At 45.1% G+C, this 20,298-nt stretch overlaps 1 protein-coding gene across 2 annotated transcripts; it reads left to right on the top strand.

Moving 5' to 3' along the window:
* The first annotated feature begins 303 nt into the window (after positions 1 to 303).
* Positions 304 to 18,558, top strand: LOC105471343 (aldo-keto reductase family 1 member B10-like). 2 transcript variants are annotated; one of them, XM_071094480.1, is made up of 11 exons: positions 304 to 1,845; positions 5,241 to 5,510; positions 8,153 to 8,320; positions 9,410 to 9,526; positions 10,505 to 10,582; positions 14,116 to 14,238; positions 14,528 to 14,634; positions 15,069 to 15,150; positions 15,680 to 15,763; positions 16,411 to 16,493; positions 18,197 to 18,558. In XM_071094480.1, exons 2-11 carry the CDS (start codon positions 5,445 to 5,447, stop codon positions 18,237 to 18,239), a joined length of 951 nt encoding a protein of 316 aa, XP_070950581.1. In that variant the 5' UTR covers positions 304 to 1,845; positions 5,241 to 5,444; the 3' UTR covers positions 18,240 to 18,558. The 2 variants fall into 2 exon arrangements, with proteins under 2 accessions (XP_070950581.1, XP_070950582.1); XM_071094481.1 differs by lacking the exon at positions 5,241 to 5,510.
* The last annotated feature ends 1,740 nt before the right edge of the window (positions 18,559 to 20,298 follow it).

Raw genomic sequence — 20,298 nt, 5'->3', positions numbered from 1 at the left:
AGTACGCATGTTTGAATCTAATTAATTACCATACCTAAGTTCAACCAGAGTTAGAAAAACTCCCTTCAAGACAGGACGGCACTGATTCATAGATGGATCCTCCCAGGTGATTAAAAGAAAGAGACATAATAGGTATTCAGTGATTAATGGAAAGATGCTTGAAAAGTAAAATCAGGAAGGTGGCCTGATAATTGGTCTGCCCAAGGGTATAAACTGTGCACTCAGCCAAGCTTTAGGACATTTACAAAACCAAGAAAACACTCTCTGTACTGACTCTAAGTATGCCTTTGGGGTGGCGCACACATTTGGAAAAATTTGGATGGAGAGGGGTCTTATCAATAGTACAAGCCAAGATTTAGTTCAAATAGAACTGATGCTCGTGTCCTCAACAATCTCCAACTGCCAGAAGTGACGGCTATTGTACATGTCCCAGGGCACCAAAAGGACTTGCCTTTCACAAGTCGAGGAAATAATCCTGCAGATCAAATAGCAAAACAAGTTGCCATTTCTTCCATTTAACTCCATGCCTTCCTTCTCCTACTGCAATCCCCGTTTTCTCTTCAATTAAAAAAAAAGAAGTTGATAAGAATAGGAGCTAAAGAAAATGCAGAAAGGAAACGGATGTTACCAGATCAAAGGGGAATGTTGTCAAAACCTCTCATGAGGGAAGTCTGTCTCAATTATGTCAAGGGACCCACTGGGGACCCCAAGCAATGTGCGATGCAGTTCTCTGGGTATTTGTGTGTATAGGAATTTACACCCTGGCCAAACTAGTTATAGATAGTTGCTTAATATGTAAAAAAACTAATAAGCAGGTCCTAAGTAAATTTCCCTTTGGAGGAAGCAATCCAGGGCTGAGAACATTTCAAAGTGTTCAGAATGATTACACTGAAATGCCTCCAGTTGGTCGGTGTACTTATTAGTAATAATAGACCACTGTACCCACTGGGTAGATGCAATCCCCTTCTCACGTGCAACTGCCAGCAATGTAGTTAAAGCATTAAGTGATAACATCGCACCCAGATTTGGACTAATAGAAAATATTGATTCAGATAATGGAACCCATTTCACTGTGCATGTCATTAAGAAGTGAGCCCAGGCACTAGAAATGCATTGGGAATACCATACCCCTTGGCATCCATCTTCCTCAGGAAGACCAGAGTGGATGAATCAGACTCTAAAAAACCACTGAAGTTAGCTTTAGAAACTTGATTGCCATGGACTAAATGTCTTTCTATTGCTTTGTTAAGAATCCAGACTGCCCCTTGGAGAGATATTGGCCTGTCACCTTATGAAATGCTCTATGGAATTCCCTACTTACACTCCACTGCTGACATCCCTACGTTTGAAACAAAGGATCAGTTCCTCAAAAATTATATGCTTGTTCTATCCTCTACCTTCTCTTCCCTTAAGACTGAAGGTCTCCTAGCACAGGCGTCGCCCCTGGAGTTTCCAGAACATCAGCATCGGCCTGGAGACCACATTCTCATCCAAGGGTAGAAAGAAAGGAAGCTCGAACCAGCCTGGGAAGGACCCTACCTAGTGCTCCTAACTACTGAGACTGCAGTCTGGACAGCAGAAAGAGGATGGACTCATCACACCTGAGTCAAGAAGGCACCACCACCTCCAGAGTCATGAACTGTCTCTCCAGGGCCGACCCCCACCAAATTAACTCTAAAAAGAGCTTAATAATCACTTGTTCATTCTCTCTTTTTTTTTTTTTCAACAGAAGGTCATCTTGTCATCAGTATAACTCAGGCTAGTCATTTTTTAACCCTTCTGTTCAATGCCTGTTCAGTCATCCGTGTGGAGAGGAGCAGGCTCAAACGAAGCTATCCCATGTTGGTAAGTGTCCATGTCCATACCACAAAACATCAAGCAACTATAAGTATGGAGATTGAAAAGTCCCTGTGGTGACTGGGCAGATGTTTGGTGGACTACTAAGTACAAAGGGTGGACAGCCAAGCCCCCTGCTTCAAATAAGTTATGAGGACTGAAACAAAAAACTCCAATTAGTCTGTGGTCCCACCCCACCAAATTGTAAGCCATTACGCTGTAACCCCTTGTGGCTGATTATAAATAATCCCCAGACATTGACCGACAGTCATGTATATTCAAACAGTATGGGTTAGGAACAGATGTTGAAGGACAGATCCATTTCTTAGAGAAATGGATGTGAGAATGAAATATGACACTCCTCATTCATTTTTCTTCTACAAACTAATTTTCTCTCAATTTTTTATGTATTTATTTTTAACAAAGTAAAGCGTCTTATGGACATATATTCATCAGATTTAAAAAATGAGAGTTTCCTAAAGGTACAAAACCAGGAACAGATTGGTAAGTTCATGAAGCTAGAAAGGAGCTAATCAAACTTCTTATGAAACCTTCTGGGGTTGATTTAGAATAGCCAAAATTCGGCCAGGCGAGGTGGCTCACACCTGTAATCCCCGCACTTTGAGAGGCCAAAGCAGGCAGATCGCAAGGTCAGCAGATTGAGACCATCCTGGCCAACATGGTGAAACCCCTTCTCTAATAAAAATACAATAATTAGCTGAGTGTGGTGGTGTGCACCTGTAGTCCTAGCTACTCGGGAGGCTGAGGCAGGAGAATCCCTTGAACCCGGGAGGCAGAGGTTGTAGTGAGCCGAGATTGTGCAACGGTACTCCAGCCTGAGTGACAGAGAGAGACTCTACCTTTAAAAAAAAATTAGCCAAAATTCCCTGTAACCAATTCCCTCAAGAGGTGGAATCTATTCCCTTACTCCTTGGCCCTTTTCTGGCCTTGAGACTTGCTTTGATCAATAGAAGGTGACAGAAGTGACACTGTTCACATTCCAAGAGTAGGCCTCCTACAATGCCACTACCTGTGAACAAGTCCAAGTTAGCCTCATGGAGAACGAAAAACATGTGAAGAGGGGTCCCTGCCTTCCCTGACATCCCAGTCCACCCCACTGAAGCCCACAGAGGTGAGGAAACCCAGCTGATACCACGTGGTTCTGAGACTGCCTTTTCAGCTGCTTCCTGCCCAAACTGCCAGCCCACAAAATCACCAGCAAATAAATGGTTGCTGTTATAACCAGTTGCTTTGTTACACGAAAACAGCTAATCGATGTATCTTCTTAACCTCAATTATCTAAAAAAGATCTCCCTCCTCACCGATTCATAGTTAAGTGGTTCTCCAAGGAATATTATTATGAATAATACACATTTCTTTTTTCTGTGCATCACGTAAAAATGGTCAGAATCAAAATGGAGTCACTAATGTTAAAAAACAAACAACAAATACAGCTCAGAAGGCCATGAAAGGAGGGTTCTAATGGTTGTACGACTGAAAACCAAAATTACCATGAAAGACGGCAAAAACCACAACCTTGAACAAAGGCCATTACAACTGAACACAAAACATACTCTGCAAGGACCTGTGAACAACTGCCTGTCCAACCTCAGGCTAACACTTTCATGATTGATCTTTGTAGCCAAGGTTAATTATTTCAAAGCAATTAGATAATCCTCATTTTTCCTTGAAAAATTTTTGTCTTGCTTTATTTCCCCAAATATACACATAGTTTCCTCTGGCGTGTGTATTCCCATTGCAGTGCTCTATTCCCAGATATATATTTTTCTTTTAGGGACCCTCTCTCTGTTATTTAGCCTGACAGTCCCTAAGGATTTACTATTTCAACAATACTAGCACTGCATGTCATCCAGTATACTCTGGGAAAATAAGGAGCCCCATGTACAGATCCAGGAGACTTTGTGGCCACCAGATGATGAGACATGCGTGTATTTATGTATCTATTTCTGGGACAGTCTCTCTCTGATGCCCAGGCTGGAGTGCATGGCACGATCTTGGCTCACTGCAGTCTCTCCCTCCCAGATTCAAGTGATTCTCAGGTCCACCAAGCAGCTGGGACTACAGCTATGTGCCACCATGACCGACTAATTTTTGGATTTTTAGCAGAGACAGGGTTTCACCATGTTGGTCAGGCTGGTCTCCAACTCCTGAGCTCAAGTGATCCACCTTCCTCGGCCTCCCAAAGTGCTGGGATTACAGGCATGAGCCACCAGCCATGGTCCATGCATGTATTATTAATGTCAAAGTAGATAATTTAACAAACATCAATGAAATTTAAGATATTTCACTCATAGGTGCAAAATATCATGCCAATTGCCCTCTAAGAGATGTCATAAGCCACAGCCCAGAGATTCAAGTCCATTTCAATTTTCAACCAAACCCACCTCACAAACAAGAACGCGAAAAAGACAGAAATACCCACTACCCACAAGTTGAAGCTGAGGCTGTGACATGGCCCTGTCCTGTCATGGTGTGTCACAGTATGGCACAGGCCTGTATCATGTTCCCTAGATTGCTGACTACCAACTAGTTACAGCTGACTCTAATCAGCCCAGGATTTGACCATCTCTGCATTGAACCTGGAACTGCCACTTTTAAAATGGAAACACTGCTTCTCACCTCTCCCCCCTAGACTCCATTTCAGAGGAAAGCATCACAGGGAAATAAAATCCTTGTTTTTTCTTCCTTCTTTGCTTTGCTTTCTCTCTTTCTTTCTCTCCCTCCTTCCTTCCTTCCTTCCTTTCTTTTCTCTTTTCTTTTCTTTTTTTTGAGACAGGGTCTCACTCTCTCGCCCAGGCTGGAGTGCAGCGGCAAGATCTCGGCTCACTGCAACCTCCACCTCCCAGGTTCAAGCAATTCTCCTGTCTCAGCCTCCCAAGTAGCTGGGATTACAGACTTGTGCCACCGTGCCTGGCTAATTTTTGTATTTTTAGTAGAGAGGGGGTTTCACCATGTTGGCCAGGCTTCTTTCCCTCCCTCTCCCTACACTTCTTTCCTTCCTTTCTCTCTCCCTCGCTACTTTCCAACTTTTAGCTGTGTTGAGTTTGTTGACTCATAGTGAACAAGCAGAAACTCCAATGATACTGTTACCTAAGAGGGAACTTTGCACAAGGTTGCCGTGATTAATAATTCATTCACATAATCCTCAATCTCACAAAAGCCTGGAATGGATTTCCTGTTTGCTTATGGCAGGAAAGCTACTGTGGCCAGGCTCCAACTCCTCCCAATTAAGATAGCACCAGCCTTCTTAAGTAGCATGTGGCCCGGCTCTTAGGTCACGCCTATAATACCAGCACTTTGGAAGGCCGAGGTGGGCGGATCACCTGAGGTCAGGGGTTTCAGACCAGCCTGTCTCTACTAACAATATAAAAATTACCTGGAAGTCGCAGTGGGCGCCTGTAATCCCAGCTACTCGGGAGGCTGACGCAGGAGAATTGCTTGAACCAAGGAGACAGAGATTGCAGTGAGCCGAGATCGCACCGCTGCACTCTACCCTCGGGGACACAGCAAGACTGCCTCAAAAACAACAACAAAAAGCAGGATGTGAGACTTCTCCCTGCTCACTCAGAATCATTTCTGCACCAACCATGGCCACCTTTGTGGAGCTCAGTACCAAAGCCAAGATGCCCATTGTGGGCCTGGGCACTTGGAAGGTAAATATGCAAATCTTTGCGCAGCCTTCTTCTCTGGAGGGGCGTTTGGGTGTTTTCTCTGTCTGCATTCAGCCAGGAAAGCCTGGAGGTCGGGCAGGGGTTTGGAGAGGTGAGATTCCATCCTGGAGCCGGGACTCTGGTTGCTTTCTTTTCTCAGAGCTGATTCAGGCTGCAAAGCTCCAAGGCTGGCTTTCCCAGCAGTGCTGAGAGCTTCTCTAGCAAGTATCAAATTTCAAGCAGCTGTTGGATCCAAAATTGTTTTCCAGGGTAGTTTCTCTCTCTGGCTCTAGGACACTTAATTGGGCTCAACGTTTCCCCAGAGTCTTGGCTGTGGGTTTGGTGTGGGCCGGGTGGTTGCGGAGAGGATGCAGAGCCCCAAGTCCTTGGCATCCCTTTGTAGATCAGGGTGTGGGACTTGGGCTAGCAGAATCCATATGAGCTGGGAGCTTGTTAGAAATGCAGAACTGGCCGGGTGTGGTGGCTCATGCCTGTAATCCCAGCACTTTGGGAGACCCAGACAGGAGGATTGCTTGAGCCCAGGAGTTGGAGACCAGTCTGGGCAACACGGTAAGACTCCATTTTTACAAAGAATCAATAAAGTAGCTCGGCATGGTGGGACGCACCTGTAGTACCAGCCACTTGGGAGGCTGAGGTGGAGATTGAGTGTTGAGCCTGAGAGGTCAAGGCTGCAGTGAGCAGTGATGGTATCACCGTGCTCCAGTCTGGGCAGCAGAGTGAGATCCAAGAAAGAGAGAAAGAGACAAAGAGAGAGAGAGAAAGAAACTGCAGAGTCTCGGGCTCCATCCCAGGCTACCTAATGGGCATCTGCACCTTAACAAGATCCCTAGGTGGTTCCTGTACACATTGAAATCTGCAACGTGCTGGGGGTGCCGAGAGCCTGGGCTGGGAGTCATAAGCTCCACCTGGTTGTGTTAATGTCAGCTGGCAAAACACGGTAAGGCACATCCAGGACTCAGTGAGGCAGGTTCCTGAGCCTTTCTTAGGCTAAGTTTGAAGTTGTTCCATCACCACCTCACTCTGCCTTCTTTGCCATTTTCATCTATGATGGCACTACCCTAACTAGCGACCGGAAGCAGTCTTTGGAATTCCTCTTCTCTCCTATCCCTCATGGCTAATGTCCCTGCTGAGTCTTCTGCCTCTGGCTCTTTCCTTCTGTGCACCCTGATTTTTCCCCTCTCTTGTGCCGAGCTGGAGGGTAGGACACTCTGTTGCCACACTGGCTCATTCTCAGGATACATTCTTGGTTAATCTGGGCAAACTGATCACTTCCAGCTTGATTCATGCACAGCGTCTGTTGCTTGATTAGCAAGATTTACTCAAAATCACAGCTTCAATCCTATATAAATGGAACAAATAATCACTTCCAGAACTCCAGGGAATCTGCTCACCCTGGGTAAGTTTACCAGACTTACCCAAAATTCTGGAATCCAAAATTCCAGAATTTTGGAATTGAATGTAAGAAATATGAAGGGAGTCATCTTCGACATGTGGGGATGATAGACTAAAGGATTATGAACTTAGCAGTGGAGGTGAAGGATGGTGTAGTGCAGCATAGTGGTTGGGGGCACAGGGGTGTTTCTGGATGCCTGGCGGCCGCCCGTTTCTTCTCCAGGTGGTACGGTAACTGTGCATCTATGTGTTATGTTCTTTTCAATGTTTGTTATCTCGCAGTAGAAGACGTTTAAAAGACTATTTTGTGAGAGATCAAGTTTTAAGTGCTTTTTGCCCCTATCATTGGCTTGGCTAGTTTAGAACAAAATATGATAATTCTATTTCTTTTCTTTTCTTTCTTTCCCTTCTTTCTCTTCCTCTCTCATTCTCCCCTCCCTCCCTCTTTCTTCTATAGGAATGGAAAACAAACTCTATTCCTTTAAGCTTTTCTATTTCTCCTTTTTTTCTGAAAGGAAATTGTATAATGAACAGCTTCTACTGAGCCTTACTGTGTGTCAGGTGATTTGCTAAAAACTTAACATTCATTGCAGCATGTCATAACCACAAAGGCCTCATGAGGCTCTTGCTAATTTTTGCATATTGCAGACAAGGTTGAGAGAGATTGAATCACCTGCTTAGACCCACACACCCAGTAAGTGTTGGAATCCGGATTGATGCTATAATGACCATTATCCAGATCCTTATCACCATTTGGGGATATTGTCTGAAAATTCCTCTGGGTATTTAGAGTCAAGCTTTCATCTGGGTCTTCAGAAAGTTGCAGTGGAGACATCTGCACTCCCCGACACACCTGAAGACATTTCAGGACTAACCTGGATGAGACTTTAACTAGGACAGGACATAAGGACATAATCATAAAATTAACTCACTTTCCTACTTTTCTTTTGAAAACTTCTCTAAAGCGTGTATCCTCCCAGATATCCCCTGGCCAAGAGACCCTAGTGAGGCCTTGCTTTGGAGAAACTGGGCCATGTGGGGCAGCCTGTTGAAGGTGGTCTGGGGATAAGAGACTATATTGGTTGCTGAGTGTGGTGTAATTGTGGCTACTCCGCAGGTGGGAGGATTGCTTGAAACTGGGAGTGTGAGGCCAGCCTGGGCATCATGGCAAGTCCCCATCGCTTAAAAAAAATAATAATACATGTGTGATGGGCTTTTCTTTTGCCTTTCAGTCTCCTCTCGGCAAAGTGAAAGAAGCGGTGAAGGTGGCCATTGATGCAGGGTATCGCCACATTGACTGTGCCTATGTCTATCAGAATGAACATGAGGTGGGGGAAGCCATCCAAGAGAAGATCCAAGAGCAGGCTGTGAAGCGGGAGGACCTGTTCATCGTCAGCAAGGTGCACATGGCGCATTGGGTGGGAGGCCTTCACTTGAAGGCAGGCAGAAGTATCTGGGTCGGGTCGGCGCGAGATCTCTGTCAGCCTTTTCTACATGTAGCCCTTTTCATCCCTGCCTTGATAACATCCGTGGATACAATTCTATCCATACTCCAAGCCGTTCTTGATATTTGAACATGTCATTGCTGCGCCACCTGCCTGCGGGTTGATTTTCCCACAGTGGGCTTGTCTCCATGGAGCCCTGCACTGCCCTGGGCCTCCCTGTTCCCCATCAGAGGGATCCACCATCTGCCCAGAGGCAGTCAGAGGCCAAGGGTGCAGGCAGGGCTTGATGTGTGGCCTCCCTGTCAGCACTGAGGTCTCCACCACTGTGTCTCTAAGGTTCTCAGCCAGGGGGCATTTTGGAAAACAGTAGGCGCATATTTCTATTGTCACATATGATTTTCTTTATTCAGTCTAGTAAAAGGTGAGGTACACAATGTTATAAAAAAGAAGAGGGTGTTGGGTGTGAGGGGGTTGAGAATCACTGGATTTACATTATACACAACTTGCTGAGAAAACACTAGTTCTAGGTACTTGGATATTGCATACATCTGGTGGGACAAATAGACCCCACTGTGTAGCAGCCAAGTGTGGATAAAGCCCTTATAAAGTTATCACTAGGGGCCTGACAGGCTTGATAAGGGACCTATCAGATAGGACAGATAAAGGACCATCTTTTCCCAAAGGACTAAGAATGCTTGACATTTAAAAGCTACACACAAGTCCTGCTCTCAGAGAGCCCACAGCTGACAAAGAGACTGAGACAGGTAAACATTTCAAATCTGTGGCCACGTTTACTTAAATGATCTGAGAGACATGTAGAGTACTAGGGGAGTTGAAAAAGTAAATTGCTTTTAACACTTAAGACATGTCATTGACATGCTGAGCCCTGGTGATCTTCCACATGTGTCGTGGATCTTAATCAGCTTTGTTATAAATGGCCTGTGCCAGGTTAGATCAAGGTGCAAATCAAAAGGCAGGGACAATGATTATAACGTGGCCCTTACTTTTCTCAGTATTAACAGCTCATTGCTGCATTCCTTGCAGTTGGGGCCCACTTTTTTTGAGAGACCGCTTGTGAGGAAAGCCTTTGAGAAGACCCTCAAGGACCTGAAGCTGAGCTATCTGGACGTCTATCTTATTCACTGGCCACAGGGATTCAAGGTTTGAGCGACTCCCTTTCTCAGCCTCTAGTTTCTGAGCAGGTGTCAGAAAATAGAAGCTTCACCAGGGCTGGGAGATGGTGTGGACTGGAGCAAGAAACCTTGTAGTTCATAATTGGGAATGGCAGGAAGAGACCTTGAAGCAGAAAGTCGCTGGCGTGGAAGGGAGGCTGAGGCCATGTGTGCTGCTGAGGTGGCCACATGCCTGCGTTTTCTTGTAATTATGTCTGAGAGAAGCCATGATTTCTGGCAGCCCAGACAAGTTGCAACTACCCTATCACCTTTGTCTTGATTCCATGCCCTGGGAATGCCCTCCCAGGAAATCCCTTGGATTACACTTGCATAACTATATTCCAGGGCCTAATTATCTTATTAAGCAAAGCACACCCTGGGAGTGGCATCTTGGAGAAAAGCCCAAGTGCGGTGATGCTGGAAGGAAGCCAGTAGTCATCGCGGCTCCCATTGCCTGGGGCTCTGCTCTAGCTGCTCCTGAGGGGTGGGAGAGATAAATTTCCAGCTCTCTCCCCTCCTGACCAGCGGGAGTGCTGATGGCCTGCCATCCCTTATTCCATGTCTGTTCTAGAGGCTGCAAGGATAGAAGCTGGCCGATATCTTCCCCAGAAAACCACATCCTGGAGATCTAATCCTTATCCAGTGATACTGAAATGAAAGTTTGCCTTTGGGTGTACACAGGATCTAGGTGTATGAGGTGAATGTCCATGGTGATAAAGGTGGCTTCTGGAATGTACTAACAGCAGATCTTAACGTCAATCCAGTGGTTTCTAAAATAGAAGGATTAATATACTACAGTAGATATAGAGATTTCATTTAAACTCACATACTTGTAGCATGTCCTGCAGAGTCTGAAAAACTGGTATGCACATGTGGTATTTAGCAAGAGTCAGGACCCTGAAACCTTGTTTAAAGAACCAAGTGTCATGATGCAGATTCCAGTAAACTTTTCATTCTGTATTTACAGTCTGGGGATGACATTTTACCCAAAGATGATAAAGGTAAAGTCATCGGTGGAAAAGCAACGTTCTTGGATGCCTGGGAGGTAGGTTCCAGCTTCCTCTACGTGTGCTGGGAGAGAAATTCTCAGTTATCCATGAGACTTCCCGTTGATATGAAAGAGGCCGTGTGCCTGATGCTTTCTAATTTCATCATTGTGATTCTCTAGCTCTTCTAATATCTTCCTCATCACCTTTGGCTTTTGGGTGCATCTGATACTATTTAGATTTCAAGGCTAATACTGAGTCTTCAAATAAGACTGGAAATACAACATACCCCACTTTGAGGAATACACATGCTGTTCTCAAACCAGGGCGAGCCATTTGGAACAGGAGGTTTGGGTCTGGGTTTGCTCATAGCAGCTGAGTAACCTAGGGTCAGTTTTGTAACTCTTGTAGGGCTCAGTTTTCTCTTCTTAAAAAAGAAGTCTTATAACACATACTACTAATATGTATTTTTGAGGGTGTGATAAAGATTAAGATGGTTTACATGCCAGGAACATTAGTCACAGTAGCCATTTAATCATCTAAACCTATAAGACAGGGTTAACATCCACCTTTATAAATAATGACATTTGAAGCCTAGATTGATTGGTGACTTGTGCAGGTCATGTCACAATGTGTGTGGCAGAGGTGGGATTGGACCCAGACTCATCTGAATCACAAGTCCAACCACCAAAGCCATCAGCATGCGCTTGGCAGGCAGTGAACACACATCCAGAAATCAGGGAGCCTGAGTGCCCTGCTTCCCAGATCACATCATGACCTGTTTCACATCATTCCCGTTCAAAGTGAATTAAGGGATCAGTGTTTTCTCTGATCATTTTTTATTATACTATTATATCCTTTTGCAAATGCTAGTAGAGAACGAAGTGGAGGAGTAAGTTATAAATGAACACTGGCATATGACTCCAAGAGTTAATGATGTCATCTTGGCAGTGTAGGGGTACATGTAGTTGCGAGTTTGTATTGTGTTTTACAAGAGAAAATATATTAAGCCTCATGTTTCTGAAAAGCTTAGAATGGACATGATTCAACTAAACATAGCTTTTTCTGTGTATTGTTTGTTCAAAAACATTAATCCACAAGCACAGCGTTCTTTTTTTAAGACCGAGTCTCACTTTGTCGCCCAGGCTGCGGTGCAGTGGCATCATCTTGGCTCACTGCAACATCCCTCTATCGAGTTAAAGCCATTCTCCTGCCTTAGCCTCCTGGGTAGCTGGGACTACACGTGCGTACACCATGCTCAGCTAACTTTTGTATTTTTAGTAGAGACAGGGTTTCACCATGTTAGCCAGACTGGTCTCGAACTCCTGACCTCAGGGGATCCACCCATCTCGGCTTCCCAAAGTGCTCTGATTACATGCGTGAGCCACCGCACCTGGCCATTTGCAATACATTTTATCAGTTTGCCTTAGCTCCTATGATGATATTAATGTGGCTTGTGTGTCAGTGTTGCCTGCGTCTCACAATGCTATGTTTTCTGAATGAGTACAAAGATGACTGCTAAATACAACATTTGAAAGGCATGAAGAGATATCAGTGATCAAGGTCAGAGGCTCTGATTTGAAACGAGCAGGCTTGAATATGAAAGCGCTGGATGTTTCTGTAGACCCACAGCCAGTTCAGTAGAAACCTCATTGATCACCCTGAAGCAGACGGGAGGAAAAAGTATAAAGAAGTCAAGTTCAAAGACAGGCAAACTAACCTGACCTATGATGTACAATAGCTTTTGTATTATCTAATTGCCCCGTCAGAAGTTTTGGGAAACTTTTGTTTTCATAGCATCTAAACTCTACTGCCCAATGTGAACAACTTCATCTATGCTAGTGGTTCGCAATGTGGCTGTTCATTAGAATCACCTGAGGAGTTTACAAATCCCAATGTCTAGGCTACAACTCAGACAAAATCTGTAAGAAACTCTGGGGGGTGAAACCCAGCCACCGATATTACTTTTTTTTTTTTTTTTTTAAATTCAGAGAGAGTCTTGTCCTGTTGCCCAGGCTGCAGTACAATGGCAAGATCACAGCTCAGTGCAGCCTCGGACTCCTGCGCTCAAGCAATCTTCCCAGGTAGCTGAGATCAGAGGCACATGCCACCACATCCAGCTAATTAAAAAAAAATTTTCTGGTAGAGACAGAGTCTTGCTATGTTACCCAGGATGGTCTCGAACACCTGGACTCAAGCAATCCTCCTGTCTCAGCCTCTGATAATGTGTATCAGAAAGATATGTATTATTAGTATGTATTATAAGACTTTTTTTGAGAAGAGAATATGAAGGTCTACAAGAGTTAAAAAACTTACCCTAGGTTGCTGAAACCCAGGCTCAAACCCCCTGTTCCAATCCTATCCCAAAGTGCTGAGATTACAGTCATGAGCCACTGCATCCACCGGTAGTTTTTAAACTTCCCTGGTGCTTACAAGTTGCAGCCAAAGTTGAGAAGGGCTGGATTAAGAGTTCCCTGAACAAGTCATGTTCATCCCTGCCTCTGAGCTTTGCTATTGCCTTCCTGTCTCATAGGCTCATGTTTTTCCCTTCTTTTCTCTCTCTCTCTCTCTTTTTTTTTTTTTTTCTGAGGTGCAGTTTAAACTCTACCTGAAGGTCTGCCCTGACAGCTGCAGGCTGTGTGAATCTCTTCCTTCTCTGCCCTTTCTGACTCTGTCTATGCCACGGTCATGTTATCTGAGGCAGCCTCAGGGTCATGGTTGATGGCTCCACAGAAGGGAACCCTAGCACTTTAATTGGACTATAAGAATCCCAGAAGAAGGGAGCACATTGTATACTTTTACATCCTGACAACTTCTGGAACATGTAATAGATGGCTAATAAATACATGTTGCATTGGAGGCTGCTGCTAACATATATGATATCTTTGGGCAAGTTTGGAAAATGCCCAATATAGGCTAAAAGTTATACAAAGATTCCCTTCCTTGGGGGTCCCTGTAGTTTCTGTACCGGGAAGCATGGCTGGATATGCAGACGGTGGGTCAGGTTTCAGCCCCACACAACCCCTTGCCCAGGGCATAATCTATACGCATGACCTTCTTGCCAACCCAAGAACAGTTGGTGTGGGAGAAAGTGACTCAGGACCCACAAGTGAGGCTTCTCCACATGCTGCAGCCTCTTCCTGACTAACACAGCTTGCCTAGGTTTGGGTGTACAATGCACACAGCAGTAGCTACCCGCTGTCATTTGGATTCATTAAAAATACAATCATCTCATAAGCTTGCAAATGTTCATTTTTTATTTATTTTTTATTTTTTGTATTACAGAACTTCATATTTCCCCTGTATAGAGCAGTATAATTTTGAATGTGTTTCTTTACGTGTAAGGTGAGAGTGGCAAGAATATAAATCTTTACCTGTTACTCCTAGTTTTTCTTGGGCTGGGGAGGGCCAGTAGGGCTGGAACCAATCACTGATGGGCACCCAGGCCCTGGACTGAAACTTCCTGTGAATGCTTCAGCTAACCCTGTTGTGGTGGATCCTTTAGCAATTTCTGCCCCAGGGAGGACTAAGGCAAGCCAGGGTCCCTGTAGTCCCTCTGGGGCTGCCCAAAAGGTTTTCCTTTCTATGACAGGCCATGGAGGAGCTGGTGGATGAGGGGCTGGTGAAAGCCCTTGGCATCTCCAATTTCAACCACTTCCAGATTGAGAAGCTCTTGAACAAACCTGGACTGAAATATAAACCAGTGACTAACCAGGTAAATTCTGTTTAGTATAAGGTTCAATAAAGGTCTTGCCCTATTACATCTTAAACATTGGGAGGAATGTTCAATGCTATCTATGTCCCGAGTCTCATCTCAGGGGTCAGTGATCAGGACACTTTTGGGAGGTGTGAGGCTGATCTCATGGTTGTGTTAGCAAGAATCTCAGTGGGTAGGTGTTTGGTCTTTGCTTGGTGGTCTTTTTTTGTGTGTGTAGAACTCCCTCCCTATGACAACTCAAAAGCCAGCCAGCTTTCCCCGTGATGCGGATTGTTTGCTGTTGCAGGTTGAGTGTCACCCGTACCTCACGCAGGAGAAACTGATCCAGTACTGCCACTCCAAGGGTATCACCGTTACGGCCTACAGCCCGCTGGGCTCTCCGGATAGACCTTGGTGAGGCTTCCAAGCAGTGGATCCTTCTCTTGATAATCTTAAAAACATTATTTTCTATTTGGTAAATATTGGTATGAGACCATAAGTCACTGGGAAGAAAAACGTGTGTAAGGTAATGCGTTTGCTACAACCAAATGGGATGACTGTGGGAACAAATGGGAATTAAAAAGCAACAACAACAGCAACAACAAAAACATGGGCGACGTGTTTGACCCTCTGGGAATATTTCCAGTTCAACCACCCAAGGATGAACCAGGCTTTGCAAAATGCTGAGACTTTAGAGCCCAGGGGAAGGACCCAAGCTTCCAGGTCCTCCTGCCTGTCTCCCAGATGGAGAGGCTCTGATGATCAGCTTTGAGACCCTCACTGGAGTGGTGTCCGTCTGTACATGGTAGCCATGGTGATTGTTCACATCAGCATCTTTCTGCCTCTAGGGCCAAGCCAGAGGACCCTTCCCTGCTGGAGGATCCCAAGATTAAGGAGATTGCTGCAAAGCACAAAAAAACTGCAGCCCAGGTGCCATATTTTTATTTTTCTTGTTATCCAACAATGATTTCTTCCTGTCTCATGTTTCATTTCTTGTGTTCTCCTCAACTAACTCCTTAAAGGGGAAGAACACAGGAGCTGAAGCCATCTATAGTGTTTCCTTCGAAGTCTGTTGGAACCTCCAGGAAACATAAGAGCTGTCACTGAAACAAAGATAGCCTCTGCCTCACAGCTTCCTGTTAAGCCCTACAGCCAAGTCGCAAAGCATGGCTTTGAAGTCTAGGGATATGGGTGCAGACGCCAACTCCACCTCTGATCAGCCTTATGACCCAAACTGCTTTCTTTATTCCTGAAAAATGAAGATCACAGAGTTGTCCCTAAGATGAAGGGAGAGAATGAAGCGAGGGGCTGGCACAAGTCTATAGCTGTCAAGGGCTCAGTCAGTATCAGTGATTGTACCTGAAGCCACAGTGAGCTGCGAAGATGTTTTATTCTTCCTTTCCATAAAAGGAGGGGTCCTTGTAGCTGAGTGCAAACATGATGTCCCCTTTCCGCACAGGTTCTGATCCGTTTCCATATCCAGAGGAATGTGATTGTGATCCCCAAGTCTGTGACACCGGCACGCATTGTTGAGAACATTCAGGTAAGATCCAGGCTGGTCGGCCCTGGTATTCTTCAGGGGAGGGGGACACAGACAGACCCTGTCACTAGGCTTCTCACCTCATCCCTGCACTGTCTTCTGCCCCCTCCGTTCCCACCACCCTATCATTTTCCAGCCCAGGAATCTAGGCTCAGTATACCTGAGATGAATGACCCATGGGCTTAGGACATGCTAGGGACGGTGCCTGCTGAAGCCCTGTCAGGTCTGAGCACAGCTGTGCCTCACACCACTGAGAAGACCCTCAGTTGCCCCTGAGCAGCTAAACCCTGGGCCACCACATGAGCACACTGTCCTGGCCTCCCTGCTCATCTTCTGGCAGCAGAGGAGGTGTGAACTGTCCTTGGAGAACTGTCTTCTAGAAGGGCGCATCATGGAGCACAGTTCCTGTGCACACCTGGGGCTTAGTGCCTGTGAACCTGGTCTCCCTCCCCTGGAACACTGAGCACTAGAAATACTGCGGTCTTTGTGTAGGACCTAATTTAGAGAAAAATTTGTATCCTGTGGACATAATGGGAAAAACACCTGTGACCAGTTTGTGCTGCTAGAACTCCCTGCTAGAATGAGCGGCAGTCTCCAGTCACAGCAGTAACGGCCTTACTGATGATGTCCTGGAACTCCTATCTTTCCAGGTCTTTGACTTTAAATTGAGTGATGAGGAGATGGCAACCATCCTCACCTTCAACAGAAACTGGAGGGCCTGCAACGTGTTGCAGTAAGTGGCATGGAATTAACTAGGAGCATTGCCAGGAGTTTTTCTAAACTGGTAGAGGGTTAGTTGCAAGAGTTAGAAGGCTGCTGGGACTACTTGTGTCTTCAAATACTATTTTGGTGCAGTTCTGAAAGTTAAAATTGGGGTACCCGGGAATCACTGTGATGGACACATCTCTAATTGCTGCTCATTGTCTGGACGTTGAGCTAGAACTGTAACAGAAGGTGTGTTGTCAATAGGCAGGAGGCGAGCATTCATTTTTTCCTGCATTCAATAAATATCTAGTGGTCCTCTATGTGCCAGGCATCTTCTAGATGCTTGCGTTATCATACTATACAAAGATGCTGCCTCCACGTGCTTAGGGAGGGAGGGAAGAAGACGGAAAAGAAATAAATCAACTCAAAATACATGTGTCAGACAATAACAAATGCTAGACAGAAAAATAAGTACGGCAAAGTGGATAGGAAGTGGTGGGTGGTAGTGGGACGGATCCTTTATATGGGGTGGGTCAAAGGAGGCTTTGCTGTGAGGGATATGCCATATGCATATTTGGGGGAAGAGCATTCTTGGCAGTGATAATAGCAGGTGCCAAGGCCCTGAGTGGGATTGTGTTTGGAGCATTCAGGCAAGAAGGCCGGGGACGCTGGATTAAATAATCTCCAAATTCCTCTCAAAGGTGATGGTGGTAACTTTACTTTAAATCGTAGATAAGTGGTTGAAAGAAAGTTTTCACTCTGGCTAGGTGGGAATCCTCAATCATCTCTTTACAATCAATACTTACTGATTAATGGATCTAATTAAATATATCAAAGAGAGTTATCTGGCATTTATTACTGTGAGGTCTGCAATTCGATGACAATTTGAATTTCTTCCAATGTTTCTATAGCCAAAATGATTTTTCAGCTTTTAAAAATGGTTTCAGTATCTCAAGCGTAGCTTTCATGTCATGATATTCCATATCTATCCTGCCCACCCTTAGTATCACAGCAGCCTTTCCTCATCTTATAATGGCTTACTTTTATCAGTGCTTAACAAAGTAGCAGCTGCTTAGTATAAAAAGGAAGGGTGAACATAAAATGGGACTATCCCCCAAACTGAACCACTTACCTTCCAATGAACATCATTTCCAGTGGAGGCAATGGGTTGGTGGGCTCAGAAGCAAGTCCACCGGGCCTCAGATCCAACTCTAACACTGGTTTCTTAGCTGTGTGACATTGGGTAAATTTCCTAGTTTTTCCAAGTTGGCTTCTTTACCTATAAAGTAGGATGATAATACTCATCTCAGCTAACATCCATTGAACCTTAGCTTAGAATGTGCCAGGGTCCTGAGCCCTTTGCCGGTGCAATTATCTCATTTAATACTCATAACAATCCCCAAGCTGTCAATTGTGCTGGTGTTTCCTACCTCATGATGTTGTGAGAGTGGATTGGGTAAAGACTTATCAGTTGCCTCACCTGACACCGGGCTTACCATGAGTTGTCATTCCGAGTTGTTTCCCGTACCCTGTTCACTGTCTGTCCTCCTTCCTATCAAAGCCCTCGTATCAAATTGAGGGAAGGTCAAGGTGTGAGCACCCTTCTTGTGTTCTTGCAGGGAGGAGGCTGAGAGAGCACAGATACCATAGAGTCCACCAGAGAAGAATACCTTCTCAACCAGAGCTGTTGCGTTCATGGAACACAGTTTCTCTGTTTTTTTGTTTCTGCAGATCCTCTCATTTGGAGGACTACCCCTTCGATGCAGAATATTGAGGTTGAATCTCCTGGTGACATTACACAGGGGATTCTCTTTCTTCGCTGAAGTGTGACTATCTCCATCAAGTCCTATTTTAGCCACGCTTATCTGAGATCACAGTGAACTTCATCCTGTTGTAGACCAGAATCGAGGTGCTGTTCTAGACATTTATTTCTGTATATTCAACTAGGATCAGAATATCACAGAAAAACGTGGCTTGAATAGGCAAATGACAATTTTTTCCACTTATCTGATCTGAACAAATGTTTGTTAAGCACGAGAACTCTGCCAACACTGAGGATGTAAAGATTAATAATAAAAAAATAAGGATCGTAACCAACATGGATTGAGAGTGGACTATGCGCCCACACAATGTGAAGTGATTTCCTATGGGTGAAGTCACTGAATCCTCAAAATAACCGCACTGAGGTAGGTACTATTAACATCTTAGGAGGGAGAGAGGAGGAACTTGTTCAAGACCCCCAGGTAATAAGTGACTGAACCAAGTTTAAAGGCAGGCAGGCTCTGGGAGAGCTCACAGCGATCGATGGTCATCCTCTTCCTCCTGAGATATTTCCTGCCACCTTTCCTCCTTGCCTATCTCCATTCATTCCCTGTCTTGTTCTCCCACCTTGTCTTCAATACACCATCATGCCAAAGAGTCAATGGCACAGCCTGCAAACTCCACAAGGATGCTACTGTTCACTGAGAGAGATGTGACATTTCCTTGGGAAGAAGCATGGAAATACAATAAAGATGCTTACTATTGCCATTAATCTGGAACATTTCTGTTTGTCCTATAATAATTGCTTCTTATGAAATATTCCAACTATATAGAAATGTACAGAAAATAAAGTAATGAGCCTCTGGTCGCCCACATTATAATATTAACAAGTGTTAGCCAGGTGTAGTGGTGTGCACCTGTAGTCCCAGCTACTAGAGAGGCTGACGTGGGAGGGTCGCTTGAACCAGGGAGGTGGAGACTGCACTGAGCCCGACTTGCACCACTGCACTCCAGCCTGGGTGACAGAGAGAGACTCTGTCTCAAAACAAAAAACAAATGCTAACATTTTGCCATATTGTCTCCAAACCTTTAAAAAAAATTAAAGAAATTAGGGGTTACCAATACAGTCAAGGACCACTTTGTGCACATTCCCCTGACTACCTCTCCAGAGGCAAATGCCTATCCTAAATTGGTGAGTCCCCTCACCCTCTGATTGGGGTTGAGGGGTACACCTACATTCCCAGGCTTCCTTGCTATGTTATAACTTCCCCTGGGTTTGCTCAGTGAGAGGTACTGTTAGGAGCTTGAAGGGCTGGAGAAGGGAAGAGCCAGGCATTTCTCTCTCCCTCTCTCCCTGTCTCTTGACCTTGAGTGGCATCTCCAGTAGAAAGCACATTCCTCTGTGGGCCCAACTTTTTCCAGGCAGCCTCCACCTTGATTCTATCTCCTACCAGACAAAGCTTCTGGGTTGAGGGAGCAGCACCCTTTCTTTATCCTTCTTCCTTAGGAGCGAGGATCTTTTCCTGCTGCTGCTAAACCGAGTTGTCTCATCTCCTTTCCATAGCCCAGCTATTCCATCATATGTAACTGATCACCTATTATAACCAATTATTTGAATCAAACATCCAATATTTAAAAATCTTAGCACAGTTTCTTTTCTCCTGGGTAGATCTTTGCCTGGTACACTTCCCATCCACATTTTTGTATTTTTAGTATATATGTTCACATCCATACACAATGTCATAGACGGGGTGCTTTTAAAATGTATATGGAGGCAGGCCCATGATGGCTGAATAGGAACAGCTCCAGCCTCTAGCTCCCAGCATGAGTGACACAGAACACGGGTGATTCTGCATTTTCAACTGAGGTACTGGGTTCATCTCACTGGATCGTGTCGGACAGTTGGTTCTGGTCTGTGGGTGCAGCCCAACCAGCAACAGCTGAAGCAGGGCAAGGCATCACCTCACCTGAGAAGTGCAAAGGGGAAGTGAATTCCTTTTCCTAGCCAAAGGAAATTGAGACACAAAACACCTGGAAAATCGGGTGACTCCCACCCTAATACTGCGCTTTAC

Source organism: Macaca nemestrina, chromosome 4 (genome assembly GCF_043159975.1).
Source record: "Macaca nemestrina isolate mMacNem1 chromosome 4, mMacNem.hap1, whole genome shotgun sequence".
NCBI classification, from domain to species: Eukaryota; Metazoa; Chordata; class Mammalia; order Primates; family Cercopithecidae; genus Macaca; species Macaca nemestrina.
Note: the sequence above shows the minus strand (reverse complement) of the source record. Positions and strands in the feature narration are given on the sequence as shown.